Source organism: Nicotiana tomentosiformis, chromosome 6, assembly GCF_000390325.3.
Source record: "Nicotiana tomentosiformis chromosome 6, ASM39032v3, whole genome shotgun sequence".
Classification (NCBI taxonomy): domain Eukaryota; kingdom Viridiplantae; phylum Streptophyta; class Magnoliopsida; order Solanales; family Solanaceae; genus Nicotiana; species Nicotiana tomentosiformis.
Genome location: NC_090817.1, coordinates 26739363 through 26758409, shown reverse-complemented (window position 1 = coordinate 26758409; position 19047 = coordinate 26739363). Strand labels below are relative to the sequence as shown.

Here is a 19047-nt window from a genome sequence, read left to right as displayed (position 1 = left end):
TATATCAAAACCTAAAAAACAACTAAAATATCAGAAAACTAATGGATCTAGATACCGAGTACAAGCTTGTAAATTGGAGTTAATAGTCTATTGGTTGCAATTACCTGCATACATAATTTGCAATTCTAATTCATTAACCATCTTCTCTTCCTCTGTCCTTTGCTTTTCAACTCACTCCCGAAAAGTTTAAAAACCGAGTTGATTAGTCGAGTCAACTAATGACTGACATGGTGTATTTTTTCACTTAATTGTGATTAATGTATACTTTTAATTGTTTATTGTTATAAAATAAAAGCAACTTAGTAAAACATGAACAAGACATGTTGTTATGAAATAAAAGTAATTTAGTAAAACATGAACAAGAAATAGAGATAGAGAGAAAGAAGAGATTTTCTTCTTCAATTGTGTATATTTTCCTATCTATTACAAGGCATTTATATAGGCATGAAAAGTGAAGAAAAATATGTCATTGAATATGCCATTAAGCATAAAAATATGTCATTGAATATGTCATTAAGCATTTGAGAAGATCATGGAGGAAGAGTAAACATCCACCATAATTTGATTTTTCTTATAACACTCCCCCTTGGATGTCCATAGATAATGTGCCTCGTTAAAACCTTATTAGGAAAAAATCCTATGGCAAAAAAATCCTAGTGAAGGAAAAAGAGTACACATGTTTAGAAATACGCCTTTTGGTTGCCTCGTTAAAAACCTTGCAAGGAAAACCCATTGGGACAAAACCTTGTAAGGAAAAAAGAGTACAATGCGTATTAACTCCCCCTTATGAGAGCATCAATTCACATCCTTGAACTTTCGTATCCCAATCTTGTACATTAGTTTCTTGAAGGTTGACGTCGATAGAGATTTGGTGAACAAATCAACCATATTATCACTTGAACGGATCCATTGCACATTGATATCACCATTCTCTTTTGAAGATCATGTGTGAAAAATAACTTTGGTGAAATGTGCTTTGTCATATCCCCTTTTATGAATTCTCCCTTCAACTGGGCTATGCATGCTGCATTGTCTTCATACAAAATTGTGGGTAGTTTGTCACACTTCAAACCACATTTGTCTCGAATAAGGTATATTATAGACCTCGACCATACACATTCTCGACTTGCTTCATGAATAGTAATTATATCAGCATGATTAGATGAAGTAGCCACGATTGATTGCTTAGTCGATCGCCAAGATATGGCAGTGCCTCCATATGTAAACACATAGCCTATTTGAGATCGAACCTTTTGTGGGTCATATAAATACCCAGCATCGGCATAACTAACAAGATCAGGACTGTAATTATTGCCATAAAATAATCCCATATCGGTAGTCCCTTTTAGATACCGCAATATGTGTTTGATTCCATTCCAATGTCTCCTTGTAGGAGCAGAGCTATATCTTGTTAAGACATTAACTGAAAAAGTTATGTCAGATCTTGTAATGTTAGAAAGATACATTAGTGCACCAATTGCACTAAGATATGGTACGTCGGGACCAAGAAGCTCTTCATTATTTTCATGAGGTCAGAATGGATGTGCTTTATCCATATAAAATCGCTTTAAAATCATTTTAGTGTATGTTGATTGATGGACAAAAATTCCACTTTTCATATACTCAATTTGTAGACCAAGACAAAATTTTGTCTTTCTAAGATCTTTCATTTCAAATTCTTTCTTTAAATAGTCTACTACTTTAGGAAGCTCTACTGCTTTAGGAACCCTAGGAGTTCCAACGATATTTAAATCATCAACATACACGGTGATTATAACAAATTTAGATCCATCTTTTTATAAAGACACAAGGACAGATTGAATCATTCTTGTACCCTTCTTTCAACAGGTACTCACTCAGGCGATTATACCACATGCGCCCTGATTGTTTCAATCTGTATAAGAATTTTTGAAGTTTTATTTAATAAATTTTTTGGAAACTTTAATATGCTTCAGAACAATTTAAATCCTTCAATGATTTTCATTATACACATATCACGTTTTTCTTGTATTGCCAGATTAAAACCTGAAATGGCGACATCCACCACGAGAGAACATGTCTCTATATAATCAATGCCAGGATATTTACAAATCTTTTTGTGACACAAGTCGTCTATATGTCTATCGACTTGACCTTTTTTCCGCACAAGAACACATTTATACCTCCACTGGCTTTATACTTTCAGGTGTTGGGACTATCCGTCCAACTTCATATTTTTCAGGTGAAATCAATTTTTATTGCATATTTTTCATTTGGCCAATAATTTATTTGTCCAAATTTCATGACAGATTTGAGCTCAAGATCCTCGTCAATATTAATAATATTGAGCGCTACATTATATTAACAATATCGTCGACGATCATTTTATATCGGTTCTACTATTACCCAATAAAGACATAACTTATTGAGATCTCTTTATCTTATTATTTTCAGGTACCTGAGCCTCTCCCATGAGGTCTTATGAAGTGTTATGTCGTGGTACTCTTCTAGAGCACTTGCCTCTTTATTATGACCATCTTGAACATTTGCTCCTCTCCTTCTTCAATGAGTTTTATCTTTGGAACCGATTAGTCTATTATGCTTTATGCATGCCATGAACTCTATTCATTATGAACTTTATTTTATTTGGAGCATTAGCAGCTGAATATGACATTTAGCTTTGGGTCAGCAAATACGCCTGACAATATTTTGCAAATGAATTATCACTTGAACTTTAAGTTCATATTTTCTCGTACGAGGATCTCGATGTACTCATAATAATTCATTATATGCATTACTTTTTCAGCTTTTCATTTTCTCCCCCTATTGTTGATATCACCAACACATATCCCTAGCCTTATTTTGGGATCCATCTTTGTGCATTGTGGTAGAATAATTAAATCATATAGCACATTCATATTTCTAGATGGAAATTATTTGGTTCCTGACCCTGAACCGATTGTGATAGGGAGAACTTATCATAACTTGGCTAGATGCGTACAAGTGCTGTTGTATATTAAATAATACATCATATACCAAATTTTATTTTGCCAATTTTGTTCTCATAACCAATGGTTTAGATATAATTGGAGGCATACAATTTCTGCTAAACCAACTTGGATTTAAAGCAGTATTATCAAGATAAATCATCATAATTTATATTCTGGAACTATGCTCTAATAATTTGAGCAATCAATCTTGCAAAAGTCAAACTACAAGTTGATAATAAATGCACATGTGACCATATAATAGATGCATCTATTAAAATCATATAATAGTAAATGGTCCACATGGAAGGTGACTGGCCCCATATATTTATCACCTTTTATTCGTTACAGAAATCAAAGGATTCAATCCTAACCTTAACTGGTATATCATGAGAATAAGCAGCACAAGAGAATTCTTGAAGAATCTTATATTTCTTCAACATATGCCAATATAATTCTCAATTAATTTTTTCGTATCATAATTGAACCGAGATGGTCAACCGGTCATGCCAACTAATATTTATTTCAGTAAACCTTTAGTTTACTTGTGGCTTGTGATTGCATCATCATGCTTATACTTGTGAAGTACAAATAGAAGAAAAGTCAGGTAACCTTTCATATTTACCCAGTATGATTATAGTAATATAAAGATATTCAATCTTCTTTTCATTTATAGTCTCAATATGCCAACCACTTTGGCTAATATATTTGTAAATTAAAATATTTCTTTTGATACTTACTACAATTTGAATGTCATGAACAATTTCATTCATCCGGGTAGTAACAAATTAGTTCTTTCAGAACTCTTAACTGCTTTTGTACTACAAGATCTTTTGTCACACCATCCATATAATGAATGTCTCCTTCACAAAGAGAATCATATCATAATAATTGTCATGTTCAAAATCATCACAAGCAAAATAATTTCTTGCTTTAATTTTGCTTTTAATAACTTTCATAAGGCATGGCAAAATATTTTTTGGCGTATCACATGTATGCAACCAATGATATATTCATGTAACTACACAATAATATTCATTATCTTTCTTTGTCTCAAACCTCCCTTAGAAGTGAGTTGTAGTATTTATCCAACTATGCACAAGTACATTATTATGCATAATCTTTATCATATATATATTTTCACATCCGCTTTCAGGAATGAGTATGCAATCTCAATGTTTATCACAAGTCACATTCTCTTCAAAGAATTTCTCCCTTTTTATAATTACCATAGTGATAACTATTATTATTTTGGCTTTTCGCACGCCCGCATTCATTGGTCAACCACTTGTCTTTATTTAGACTTATCACGCACTGCTATCACATTCACTTCAAGAACGGAGCAAATCAAGTGGGACAAGCTTCATGCTTTTTCATGAAAATTATATTATTTTTTCTTTAGTTATTATTATTATTATTATTATTATTATTATTATTATTATTATTATTATCAATATGGTGCATTAGGACTCAAACCCAATGCTTTACACATATAAAGGCATGCTAGGCCATAATGCGTTGATAGATAATGCATTGACATAACATGATGTATTTCATTAGGATATATGCCAATTTTGCTTTCAATGAAATATATCATGTTACGGTAAAAATATTATTACTAAATTACCTTAATAATTATCTATCATAGTATGTAAAAGGTCAGAACATATATATACGTTGGAATATTATCTTTGTCCTATAAGAGATGTAGCAAATAAAGATATACCTTTCCAGTTTTTTATTTCACTGGATACAATTGAAAAAAATATTTTTACTAAACACTGCACATAAAGTTAATGCAAAGATATGAAAGTATGAATGAGTTTAGATGGATGTAAAACTTATCTTTGTATTATCATCCAAGACATTTTTCATTGTACTTGATCTCATTGCCTGCTTATAATTTACATAGTCTTGACGTAGAAGATCATGAAATGAGCAATTCGTGCTGATAACGTGTTATAAAATAAAAGCAACTTAGTAAAACATGAACAAGACATGTTGTTATGAAATAAAAGCAATTTAGTAAATTATGAACAAGAAATGGAGATAGAGAGAAAGAAGAGATTTTCTTCTTCAATTGTGTATATTTTCCTATCTATTACAAGGCCTTTATATAGGCATGAAAAGTGAAGAAAAATATGTCATTGAATATATTATTAAGCATAAAAATATGTCATTAAATATTTAAGAAGATCGTGGAGGAATAGTAGACATCCACCATAATTTGATTTTTCTTATAACATTTATCCTTTTATTTAATTAAGACTAATTAATAATTTTAGCATAAACAGTTGGATTTGCTGTAGTCAAAATCTTACTACAAGCATAAAAATTTAGCGGAAGATAACTACACTCCAAAAAAGGAGACCAACTCCTCGAAACTCACGAATCTATCGCCAATAAATGCTCTCCTCATCTTCACCACCTTGAACATTTTCATTTTCGACTCACATTTTCTCCGCCGTAGCCTTTTCCTTTTCCTTTCTTCATCACAAACCAACCAATTATTCCAACCATGTTGAGATCTATCGCCCGCAAAACCTCGACCACCGGCGCATACCTCACGCGCCGGGGATTCGCGTCGGAGTCCGCTCCTGACCGAAAAGTCGCAATTTTAGGGGCAGCTGGTGGGATCGGACAGCCTTTATCACTTCTTATGAAGCTGAATCCTTTAGTATCACAACTCTCACTTTACGATATTGCCGGTACCCCTGGTGTTGCCGCTGATGTCAGCCACATCAACACCAGATCTCAGGTTTACTCTCTGCTTTATCTACACTTTTAATGCTGTAATTCTCGTCTTTTACTGCGTTACATTTACTGAGTTTTTTTCTTCCAAATATTTATGGAGTTTACTGCTCTAATTGTTTTTCAAGTTGTGTTCGATCTGATTTACCAATTTCTAGGGTTTTACATCATTAACCGTTCGAACTGGCATTGATCCGTATTTTACGCTCTTCGTGATGTGTGTTTGTATGTGTGTGTTTCTCACTTTTTAAGCTCCGGAATTTCAACTGCTGTGATTCATAGGTATCCTTTAATGAATTCAGTTTGTATGTTTGTATGAATCTGTAACTCTTTTTTCTTCGAGTTTTATTTCAATTATTACCATATCGCCGGTGTCTGCAGCTAATATTTGACTATATTTGATTTTTTACCAACTTCTACTGTCTAAATATTTTTAGAAATTTAATATATGTATTTTTAGCTTTGTTACATTTTTTTTTATATAGGGTAAAAATTAAAAATAATTTAAAAGGTCAATTATTACTATTAATATTTTTTTAATCTTTAGTTTAAAATAAAATAAATTAAAAAACCGAAAAAAATTAAATATTTTTTTTTAAATTTTCGGATGGGAATAAAAAAATAGGAAAAAAGTAGAAGTATGGAATTTAAAAGTAAAAATAAAAGTAGGTGTAAATTGTTTAAAAAAAGTAAAAGAAAGTGGAAAATTAAAAAAAATAAAAGTAAAAGAACAGTGTAAATTTAGAAAATGAAAACTAAAAGAAAGTTGGAATTAAAAAAATAAAAGTAAAGGTAGTTGCAAATTAAAAAAAAGTAAAAGAAAGTGTAAATTTAAAAAAGAAAAGTAAAATAAGTGGAAAATAAAAAAAGAAAAGTAAAAAAAGTGGGAATTTAAATATTATAAAAGTAAAAAAAGTGGAAAATTAAAAAATAAAAGTAAAGGAAAGTAGAGAATTTATCTTTTTTAAAAAAGAAGAAAAAATGGGAAGTGAGAATTTTTTAATTAAAATAATAATAAAATAAATAAAAAATATCTGAAAAATTCCGAAATTGTTTCTATAAATATAAGAGAAAATGTAAAGAGAAGTAGGAGAGGAAAAAAAAGAGATGAGGGAATTGAGAGAATTTTTTTTTTCTTCTACGCTGAAGTAATTTTTACTTGTGTCATTCTTTCTTCTTCGTTCTTTTGAAAAATTCGTCAATTCATCACCCCGTTTAAGACTCGAAAATGCCCCATCAGCAAAGATGAAAAGAATTGCATAAAACTAAGTCATCACACAGTTCACACTAAAGATACGCAAAAAGGTAGCTGGACTAGTAATTGATGAATTTCCATAAACGGGGTGATGAATTGCTGGATCTTTCGAAAGAAAGAGTAAATGACACGAGTATAAATTCTCTTAGCGTAGAAGAAGAAAAAGAAAATTCTCTCAATTCCCTCCTCTTTTTTTTTTCCCTCTCCTCTTTCTCCTTACATTCTCTTCTATTTATAGAAAAAATTTTCGGAAATTTTTCAGTTTTTTTTAATTATTTTATTAATTAAAAAATTCCACTTCCCATTTTTTTCTTTTTTAAAAAAAATTCCCCACTTTTCTTTACTTTTATTTTTTAATTTCCTCACTTTTTTACTTTTATTATATTTAAATTCCTACTTTTTTTAACTTTACTTTTTTTATTTATTTTATTTTTCACTTATTTTACTTTTCTTTTTTTAATTTTCACTTCTTTTACTTATTTTTTTAAAAATATTTCACCTACCTTCACTTTTTCTTTTTAATTCCAACTTTCTTTTACTTATCATTTTTTAAATTTCCACATTCTTTTACTTTTATTTTTTTAATTTTCCACCTTCACTTTTTTTTAAAACAATTTTTACCTACTTTTACTTTTTAATTCCATACTTCTACTTTTCTTATTTTTTTATTCCCATCCGAAAATTTTAAAAAAACTATTTTTTTTCCGGTTTTTTAATTTAATTTATTTTAAAATAAAGATAAAAATAATACTCCCTCCGTTTCAATTTATGTGAACCCATTTGACTGGACACAGAGTTTAAGAGAAGAGAGAAGACTTTTGAATATGTGGTATAAAATGAGGCACATATATTTTGTGTGGCTATAAATCATTGCATAAAGGTAAATTGTTTCCAAATAAGGAAAGATGTCATTCTTTTTGGCACGGATTAAAAAGGAAATAAGTTCACATAAATTGAAATGGAGGGAGTATTGATAGTATATCCTATATAAAAAAAGTGTAACAAAGCCAAAATATATATATTAAATTTCTAAAAATATTTATATAGTAGAAGATGATAAAAGTTCAAATATAGTCAAAAGTTAGGTGTTCACAACTAGTAATTTTTTGTCAGGTATGATGATAAGCTAAATGTTTGATATTTCTTGGCCTATTGTTCTTGGCCTATTAACAATATAATTTACTAATATTTAGCTTATCATCATACCTGACAAAAACTCATATAAAGTACAATTTAAGATGAAATTTAAGATAATGTATGTGGAAATATGAGAAATATTACATTCCTCTTAAGATGAAAATTTTACTAGCAAGGAGTTATTTAAAAGTAGGAACTATCGAGAAGGACGAAGGTGAAGTGAGACTGGAAAAGATCGTGGTGTCACTTAATCTTCTAAGAGAATGACATGGTAGAAGAAAATGTAGTAAATTGATTTGAAATATGATTGATTAAAGTGAAATATTGCTATGGCCTATGAGGTTCTTGAGCGATGGGAAAATACCTAACAAACTGAAAGGTAATGATTGTGAGACAGCTTTTAACCACGTATAGACGATGACATTTATAATGATTTTCTTCATCCAAAGTAGGAACTATCGAGAAGGACGAAGGTGAAGTGAGACTGGAAAAGATCGTGGTGTCACTTAATCTTCTAAGAGAATGACATGGTAGAAGAAAATGTAGTAAATTGATTTGAAATATGATGATTAAAGTGAAATATTGCTATGAGGTTCTTGAGCGATGGGAAAATACCTAACAAACTGAAAGGTAATGATTGTGAGACAGCTTTTAACTACGTGGTTGTGGGTTCGATTCCCATAGACGATGACATATTTATAATGATTTTCTTCATCCAAAGAATGGTTGTGGGGTCATCAATGTTATATTGTGTGAAAATGGGTCTCTAATGCCTGTCATATACACAAGATAATCATCGTTGAAACTTTAAATGTGAATGCTAAGGTGTATGTGGTCATATAAATTGGACATAAAGGATCGTCGTCAGGTAAAAAGTGCAAGTATCACACATAAAGGATAAAATAATTGAAATTTGCGACAGATGGTCAGGCTATGCCTTACATAAACCTACAAACGCAACTAGTCCTTATGTGCGGCACTGGGTGCTAAAAGGAGATGGGGTAGTTGCTTGAAAAGACGTGCAATCTCTCAAAATCGATACAGATGTATCTAAGAGAATAGCACAATAAAAACAAAAGATACACTTAAGAGATACCAACAAGCTGGATTAAGTCTTACTCTTTGTTACACATGCTTTAAATACGGATAGGAATAAGAGTGAGATTTTGAGAACTTTTGGTTTTAGGAACTCCTAATTTACCATAGAAGAATTAATATTAAAATGAAATGGACCCAAATAGAGCAAGATATCTAGAGGATATATATCGTTGAGTCCTGTTAGTTACATATTGAGGTATAGTTGATTAATTGCTTGATGTTTTTATTGCTTTAATAGTCAAATGTACCAAGTTTGCTCGAAATATAAAGAGAGATAACTAGTCAGAACCGGTTAACTGAACAAGTGATAATATATGAATCTATTTTTTCCTGATTTATGTGTTTTTATGCAGTTATTGCTAATACTTGTGAGGTCATTCCTTATTGAATTTGGTATCCAATAAATAATATGGGAGTAACTGCATAATTAATGTGGATACTGTGAATACAGGGAGTAAAAATGATAACCAAACACTGAACAACTAATGCAGAAGTTAGTTGGGGTATATTTTCACCCATATGGATCTCCAAACGACCCTTAACTTTACTCCTGATGATGTTACCCTCTCCACAATTAGCCAAACGGGTGGAATACTTTTTATCCCACTTTCGGTCCACACACTAAACGACCTCTCAGTGTCTGATCCTATTCCTTGGCCCTTGCAGTTCCTTGACCAATGTTTTTCCTGGCAGGTTTCTGGGTTTGCAGGAGATGAACAGCTAGGACAGGCTTTGGAGGGAGCTGATGTTGTCATCATTCCTGCTGGTGTGCCACGAAAGCCTGGTATGACCCGTGATGATCTGTTCAACATTAACGCTGGTATTGTTAAATCTCTTTGCACAGCCATCGCAAAGTATTGCCCTCATGTAAGTACCCATATTGATTTATATATGAGTTTAGCTGTTGGCATAGCAAATACTGATTTTTCCTCTTTCCTCCACTGCTTCCCCTCAAATCTCCAAAGGCCCTTGTCAATATGATCAGCAACCCTGTGAACTCCACTGTCCCAATTGCCGCTGAGGTGTTCAAGAAGGCTGGAACCTATGATGAAAAGAGACTCTTTGGAGTGACCACACTTGATGTTGTTAGGGCAAAGACTTTCTATGCGGGAAAAGCTAAAGTTAATGTTGCTGGTATGCATCTTATAGCCTGTTTGGCCAAGCTTTCTTCTTGGCCAAAAGTGCTTATTTTGTCGGAAGTGCTTTTTTCCTCAAAGTTAAGGTGTTTTTTATCAAGCTTTTTGAAGGGAAAAAGTGCTTTTGAGTAGAAGCAGAAGCAGTTTTTGAGAAGCAGAAAAAAGTAGTTTCTTCCCGGAAGCACTTTTTTTGAAAAACACTTTTAAGAAAAATACACTTAGAAGCATTTTTTAAAAGCTTGGCCAAACACTAATTGTTCCTCAAAAGTGCTTTCCAAATTAATTAGCCAAACACAAACTGATTCTCACCAAAAGTACTTTTTTGAAAAGTACTTTTAAAAAAAAAAAAAACTTCTCAAAATAAGCAGATTTTAGAAGCTTGGCCAAGCAGGCTATTAGTGTACTTCCTGGTTTAGAATTGCTTTTATTTTATTTTACTTACACCATAAATTCATGTCAAGTTCTCTCCCTACTTACAATTTACTTTGTTCCAGACGTCATTGTCCCCGTTGTTGGTGGTCATGCTGGCATAACCATCCTCCCACTATTTTCCCAAGTAATCCTTTTTTTCTTCTGTTTTATTTAAGTTATTTAAAGATTTAACTCTACCTTGTAACTTTACTTATTCTTTTATTGTTATCTCACAATGTTGCAAATAGGCCACCCCAAAGGCAAATTTGGGAGACGAAGAAATTGAGGCACTCACCAAGCGAACCCAAGATGGTGGAACTGAAGTTGTGGAGGCCAAGGCTGGAAAGGGTTCAGCAACCCTCTCTATGGCGTATGTTTCTACTCATGCCTCTCTTCTATATAGTTTGATTTTGAGGTTTTAGTAAACCTTGTCTCTGTTTGGTGGCAACTGGCAAGAATTTTCTGATGTCAACAAGGAATACCTACATAGGTGTCTGCTTCTAGCAAATCAAACACTTGTTTAGAGAGTTAAGTTCGTTCTATAACTAGGTTTCTTCTGTATGCCTCAACAAGATTTAATTAAAAAAACTATATATTTCAACAGGTTTTCACTATGCTAGTGATGATCACTCCAAAGTTCAGACCCTTTTTTGCATGTGCCATCTTATGCCACAAATGGAAATAGTGCATACTGCACGGTGACCACAGCATCACACAATATTGATTTTGTCTTAACTTGAATATAAAGTTTCCATGCATCTAGCATCACTATGCTAGTGATGATCACTCCAAAGTTCAGACCCTCTTTTGCATGCGCCATCTTATGCCACAAATGGAAATAGGGCATGCTGCACGGTGACCACAGCATCACACAATATTGATTTTGTCTTACCTTGAATATAAAGTTTCCATGCCCCCCACTCAAGAGATCAGTAGAAGCTATGGTATTAAAAAATAAAAAGACTTCTCTTTGTTGTTACTAGTCCAAAGCTACCTTTTTTGCATATCTTCAGTGTGGTGACTTAGTTTTTAGCAATTCTTTTCATTTCTGCAGCTATGCTGGGGCCATCTTTGCTGATGCTTGCTTGAAGGGGCTGAATGGGGTTCCAGATGTTGTAGAGTGTTCATTCGTGCAGTCAACTGTGACAGACCTGCCTTTCTTTGCATCCAAGGTAATGATATCCTCTCTAACCCCTAAAGACATTTCGTGCATGTGTGTCCATATCTCTAGTTTTGCCTATCTATAGATGGATCTTCATTTTCTGTCAGACGATGACGTTATTTGAAACCGCCTGAATAATTTGGTTATCTCTCTGTTCATGAAGTAAAAATGGGAGATAGAAGATGTAAGGAAAAAAAAGAAACTTACAAACTTTGATTTACTAGGACATGGTATCCGCTTCGTTCTTGTTGTCCATTACTGTTGTGTGAGTTTTGACAGGTCTGATCCTACAGAATTTTCGATTCGAAATGTTAAGAATTACTTAATTTTTGTGAGTTTAAGGTACTCATGGCTCTTAATGCACTAAAAGATAGCTTTGATTATGGACGGCCTTGCTAAAGTTATTACTTTGACGTTTATGCAGTAAGACCAATGAGGATTTCATTGTAACACGTTCTTTGGCAAATAATGCGTCTAACTGCTGGACTCTGTTTTTCACATGATTTCCATGCATAGACCATAATAAACTCCAAAGAGTATTCTAATAATTTGGGACTGAAATGTAGTTAATTGATTGAAAAAGTAGGCACCTCTTTGTTTTTTTTTTAATTCTGATTTTGGCTCTTATATTTACTCTTTTCAGGTGAGACTTGGGAAAAATGGTGTGGAGGAAGTGCTAGGATTGGGCCCACTTTCAGACTTCGAGAAACAAGGACTTGAAGCACTTAAACCAGAGCTGAAATCCTCCATTGAGAAGGGAATCAAATTTGCTAACGACAATTAAAAAAGAAAAATACTTTGAAGTTTTTCCAGCAACAATTTTGGATTCGTTTGAGTGATTGGGTGTATCTGTCGCGAGTTCCTTACAGCCTGGGGCATTTAGATTTAGCTTTTATCCAACAAAGTAGACGTTAGATATACACTATTCAGCAAATAATCATTGGCAAACATCTGATGATGCTTTCCGCCAATGTTCTAAAACGTTGAACCTACTACATGCTTAAGATTATTGTTGGTGAATGATTGGAGAGTTAGGGGGTGAGAAAGGGCAATGACCGACCCATGTACTGGTTTTACCTTGCTCTATTCTACTATATTCGTTGTCCTCTTCTTGTGGATTTCCATACATGCTTTGAAGATTCTTATCAGCCTTTGGAGAAGAACGAGTCCAGAGATGGAAGGGAAGAAGGTTGATTTTCATGAACTGCTACCACTTCAGCCAATTGTCTTCTGCCCGTTTGGTAAGATGAAGTTTAGAGACTAGTGTGGAAATGCGAGCCCGATACAAGCTTATGAAATAAAACAAGTGTATTTGCTTATCTTTCGGAATTATCTGGAACTTATTTTAAATAGTTATTTGTTTTTCTTCCCACAAGGAAGGAACCCCGAGGTCTCATGAAGGAAGGAGTACGACATGGGAACTTTTGCATCTACCAAAAAAAGAAAGAAGAAAGCGACCTGAGGGGAGAAGGATAGGACGATAAACAGAAAGAAGCCCGAATTTATGGCTAAGTTTCTACAGTAATAGGCAGTACTTCTCATGCCTAATTTTCAGTTTGTCATATCCTTTCTCAAATCCCTATTCCTCTCTCCAAAGTAATGCCCTCTTTACGCAGACCAAATAAAAACACCCAATTTATTCATACCACAATAGTCGGTGATATTAAAATTAATTATCAGTTTAAACTTACCATCTAAAGGAAAGAAACTTGCACAACTTGAAAATAAGTGTCAAGGTTGAATTCAAGTCTTCTACTTTAAACGAATAAAATGAAAAAGGGTAAGGCTTTTCTGAACTGGCTTCTTGCCTCACTTCTCTTGTACAAAAAAGTAGAAGGAAAACTACCATACACTGCTCTTTGACATACCTCCTCTAGAATCCCATTCTAACAATAGAACACTTGTGTATGTATAGATTAACAACATAAATACTGATGAGAATGAGATATCCAATTTATATTCCAATATCATGATAAAACTTGAAGTCCTTGATTGCAGCCATCGCTCCAGTCCCAACCAAGAATGGAACCTCTAGGAGTTTGCCAAAGACTTCCTTGCAAATTTCCTGCAAAAGTATAAGATAGACATAATTCAATAACAATTCTTGCAAATATAAAAAAAACATCATAACTACTGTTTGAGAAAATTGATTAATGGTATAGAATAGCAAATAACGTCAAAGATACATATAGCACTTGCCCAAAAAAATAAGTCCAGAAATAGTTCAGAGACCTCGCTTAAGATGTCCCTTCGGCTATCATACACTTACCTCTCTTGTGATTTAAGATATTAAGATATGACACTTACTAACCTTATTTTGACTTTTTTTTTAAAAAAACTAAACAAACTTCAAATGATAAATTTTTACACATTCAAGAATTTCCCTTGTAATCTTGTAATCCTAAGTTTCTTTTAACACAAACATTCCTTTAAAGAAAGATATTGTCGTGTTTCAGTATTTTTTTTGAAAAGGTTGTTGTGTTCCAGTATAGCTGGATAAAATTCAAGATTTTTTTATATTTTAAAGCAGCATTGGAAATAAGAAATTGTGAAAAACGAAAAAAAGAAGAAGGAAAGTTCAATTATCTACTCTACCAACTCAATCCAAAGAAAAAAGAGGGGAGAAACTCACCATAGCCTAACATTTCGACCAAAACACATAGTTGGTGAAGTTATAGACTAAGTTGCTTGGACACGGGTGAGGGTGTCTGACGTGAGTGCGGATCTTAGAGGTTGAATTTTTCGAGATGTAAATTCTAAGATTCGGGGAGATAGATCCTAGTACGAATACGGATGCAGGTATCCGGCTAAAACTAATTCAAAAATATAAAAATATATCTAAATTGTGAGAATTTGTGGAATACTTACGTATAGCTTGTAAAGTGTAGATTTCTTTTTTTTTTCCCCCCTCAAGTTGTAAATAAGTAAACGATTGATTTCCTAGATAAGCTATGCTATTTTCTTCAAATTTACCCTAATTTTAGTTCTGATTTCGGGAATCAAATTGTATCTCATCTCGAATTTTTCAGTCCATCGTGGTTAAAGTACCCAAAATTATTTGACCAGATCCGGTACGAATCCCATATCTACACCTATACAAGTGTCATGTCGACAGCGATGCGATACCTAAACTGCCATGTTGGAGCAACCTAGCTTAGTGATTTGTTATTTCTTTTTCTAGAAAAAATAAAATTTAGAGGTTGTGCCAAATATATGTTTTTTTATCTAGGGATTTTTTTTATAGGAAGGCGTACCAAATACAAGTGTTTTATGGTACCATAACTTTTTGTTCTCCCCAATATTTGCTTCTAATTATTTAGAAATTAAAAGTTTCTCAACATATACTTATGCCAGCAAAAACATGATCTGTATTCTGTAGTATCAAATTTAGAACATTTAAATTGTACCAAAGAAATGCTTCTAGATTCGCTTTTGCACCCAGAGAAATCTTCCAAAATTGGTATTTCTCGCCAAATTACAATTTAAGCATGGAAATACCTATATACTATACTATTTTCTTCTGACAGTGGTGTCCGGGTTAGCTTGTGTACACCTCGACTATGTCACCAAGTATCTGCTACCTCCCACTACCTCCCACCAGTACAAGTACCGAGTAACTTTGCCCATCAAAGCTTAACATCCAACCTTGACTCAAATATACGATGGCGAACATAAACTTCTCAAAAAATAATGGAAATGAAGGAACCGCTGCCTCGGAACGGTGCAACTTATGCAGAGAAATTCACTGGTCTAAGTTACAAAACTACATTCAACAACTAATGTCACAAATGGATAGCTTTGGAATATACTATTTTGATTTTTGATTACAAAACTGTTTACCCTCAGAATTGAGTAACAATTAAACTTATATTATGGTTTTAAGGATATGTGATTTAAACCAGCACTAATTGATAAACAACGAATTAAATAGATAAATTGAACCGATCTGCAAACAATGCCTCGACCTTGATTCAAGATAGTCTCGAGGTTAGTTAATAAGAACATCAGAGGATGGAACAAGCAGTGATGAACAATAAGACAAAGAAAATATTGTATATGTATATTTTTATCAGTGAATCATGATGTCCTACAAATGATTGGAACTCCTCTTTATATAGTAGAGGAAACCTAATTATGGTATGTCTCTAATTTTAGAAGGAAATCGTATAAACAACTAGTTAACCGCTTCTGATTTGGTCTGTTCCGAGATTCACGCTATGATCCTCGGCTAATCACGGATATCCGTTCCGAGATTCACGCCGTGATCTTCAACCGGTTACTGATATCTCGCCCCGTTATTATGCTTCCCTCGAAGTCGGTCATACTTGGTCTCGATTATTGCTGGTCTTGGTCTCAACGTACACTTCGATCTCTAGGCTTGATGTCTTATCCTCGAGCTCGGGTCTGATTTAATACGAGGCTACCCCCAATGCAACTCCCTTGTCTCGATCAAACAGTAAAATCGGGTAGACCCAATTTTGACCGTATACAGATAGTCCCCTCGTTTGTTGGAGTGTAACGAGAAGAAACTAACTGAGCCTTCGATCTAGTACCCCGACCAATTATGACGTCAATATCGTGACGTAAGTGACATAAGCGATTGAAGTGTCACGTCTGCATAGTCCCCAAGGTTATTAATTAACGCCAGTAGATGGTCGGCCATCAGTGCTTTCAAACCATCAAAGTGGCTATTATAAATAGACCGCCTTCATAATCTTCCCAAACTTTACCTTCAAACTTTCTTCTAATCTTCAAAAGCTCTTTTATTCTCTTCAAGTTCATCACTTTGCCGGTTTCCATTTGCCAATCTATTATTAAAACACAAATTCCGTCTTCTTCTTCCTTAAACCTTATATAGCAATGGCGAAAATGTCAAAGACCGTTCCTCAAAAAGAAAAAGCTTCCTCATCGCGGCCGGCCGGTGACAAGACACCGGTGGAGCCACGTATCGAAGAGTGCATCCCTGGGCCATTTGAACTTACTTCCGACTTTAAAGTCGAAAAACCCTCTTCGGTTCCTAGCCGATGCGAGCCCATGTCTAGATATATCTATTCGATATCTGAAGGCGATCTCGAGCAGGTTAAAAAAGACTACCACGGGGAGAATAAAGAGGTGGTGATTCCTACCTTCGAGGAGGACATCACCACTCATGTGAAAGAGTTTTTAAGTGTGTATACTTACCCTTTCACATTGGGTTCCGTCGATCCTGTCATAATCGACTTCTGCTGCTAATACCGAGTAACCCTAGGTCAGATCTACCCCTCTTTTTGGCACATTGTCATTTTGCTCAGATTCTTTTCGAGCAATATCGAGGATATGTCTTTCACCCTCGATCATCTCATTAGGCTATACAACCCGTCTTTATCGGGGCGTACTGATAAGGCTTCAGCATCGAGCCACGAAGGTGCTATTCTCAAGCATAGACGAGGATAAGGACCGAGGGTGGATGGTCCAGTTTGTCCGAGTCAGGATCTCAGACTTAATCCCTGCTGAGAAGATTCCATTCCCCGAAGAATGGAACATGAAGCGTAAGTAGAACTTCACCGATAACGTTTGATTACTTGTTATGTTTCCTTTACCTCTTCTCATATATATTCGTCTTTATGGTGCAACTTCCCCTGGTTTCCTAGTGCAGTCCCGGACCTTGTAGGTTGGGTTCGACAACTGGTTTCAACCTCTTCGTATGCTAAACGCTCGTGGTGCGATTTGGCCAAGGGCCGATGGGAGGCCAAAAATCATGGTAAGTTCCCCTGTCCGTGTTTGATGCTTTCTTGTGAAATACTTATTTTTAACTTGATTTCTTCTCATACAGGTCTTGGAGATAATGTCGTTATGAGGCTGCCTCCCCCCGGGGAAGGGGAGGCCCCGAAGCCGATCAAAGATAATAAAAGGAGAAGGGCCTTGACTCCAGATACCCCAAAGCCCAATAAAAGCATGGCTCGAAAGTCGAAGACTGATCCCTCTGTTCTGTCTGCCGATGTAGTCCAAACGCTAAGAGATGAAGACGAGGAGAAGATACCGACTGCCTGCTGGTGGCTTGGAAGAGGGAAGGCATCGAAGCTTTGAGAACTGCTGAGCCGGTGACGTTCGAGGAGGTTCAGCCGCAGATCGAGGTGATCTCGGGGGAAGGTCCGAGCAGGATCCCCGAGTCATCGTATGTTGTTGATGTCTCCTGCCGTGATGAGCAACCGGCGGGTGTGCCCGAAGGGTATGGTTATGAGGCCCTTCAAAGATAAGAGAATGCCCCGAGTGACTCGCTCAGGGCAATTAATATCGATGATTTGCTACCCGACCCCACGTTCTTCGAGGGGCAGTTTCAGTATGCCCGGTCAATGGGGACCCCCGAAGTGGGGACGGCCCCCGAAGGGGACGATATATTTTGTGGTTGCTTCGCGGGGGTCGATGATTTTTCCTACCTTGACGCGTCACTCATTTTTGATGAGGCTCATCGGCTTCTGAACCAAATGAGTTTTAGCCCATGCTACGATGCTTGCGTTTGTTCTTATTTCTCTAAGTCTGATTTCCTTTCTTTCTGTGCAGGCTACAACGCTCCATCGAGAAGCGTTTTCCAAGTATCGAGATGAGATGACCCTATGTGAGACTGATCTCAAAAAGCTTATGGAGGAGAGAAACGCCCTCAAACTCCTCTATGTGCAAAAAGAAGAGGAGATCGTGAGCATTCGAGCTGAGTTGGCAAGATCTCATCGAGATCAGACCGAGCTCATTGAACGGGTAATGTAAATTTTTGGAAGCTTGTTATATATTGACTTGTTATTAGAAACTAACACTTTTATCTTGCAGATTCAGCAGAAGGCCGAATTGGTTGAGCAGCTTCGTGAGGAGGCCAAGATGAAAGAGGCAGAGACTTTGGGGTGGAAGCAGAACATAGACCGCCTCACCTCGGAGAAAGAAACTGTTAGGTCCCAATTGTCTTCGGTTGAGCGTCAACTCCAAAGTGTGAAGGAGAAGAACTTGGCTCGAGCCCAGAAGGTTGAAGATCTCGAGACCCGGTTGGCCGCTGAGCTTGCAAGGTCCACATCTGAGGCAGAGGTGCTCGAGGCCTCCTACCGAGCTGACGCAGAAGCCGCTAACACTCGGGCAAAGGAAATTTCTAATGCTACTAAGGTTATA

At 35.2% G+C, this 19047-nt stretch overlaps 1 protein-coding gene across 1 annotated transcript; it reads left to right on the top strand.

Moving 5' to 3' along the window:
* Positions 1–5290: 5290 nt before the first annotated feature.
* On the top strand, positions 5291–13235 carry LOC104104732 (malate dehydrogenase 2, mitochondrial). Its single transcript, XM_009612882.4, has 7 exons — positions 5291–5724; positions 9901–10074; positions 10173–10341; positions 10838–10899; positions 11003–11124; positions 11809–11926; positions 12560–13235. The coding sequence occupies exons 1-7, from the start codon at positions 5485–5487 to the stop codon at positions 12698–12700; spliced, it is 1026 nt and encodes a 341-aa protein (XP_009611177.1). The 5' UTR covers positions 5291–5484; the 3' UTR covers positions 12701–13235.
* The last annotated feature ends 5812 nt before the right edge of the window (positions 13236–19047 follow it).

What these genes read in the sequence shown, in the direction of transcription:
- LOC104104732 (XM_009612882.4), top strand. Translation starts at nt 5,485, where the DNA reads ATGTTGAGATCTATCGCCCGCAAAACCTCGACCACCGGCGCATACCTC. An exon ending in AGCTAAAGTTAATGTTGCTG is followed by an intron (nt 10,342 to 10,837) that starts GTATGCATCTTA and finishes ACTTTGTTCCAG; the next exon opens with ACGTCATTGTCCCCGTTGTT. An exon ending in TCAGCAACCCTCTCTATGGC is followed by an intron (nt 11,125 to 11,808) that starts GTATGTTTCTAC and finishes TCATTTCTGCAG; the next exon opens with CTATGCTGGGGCCATCTTTG.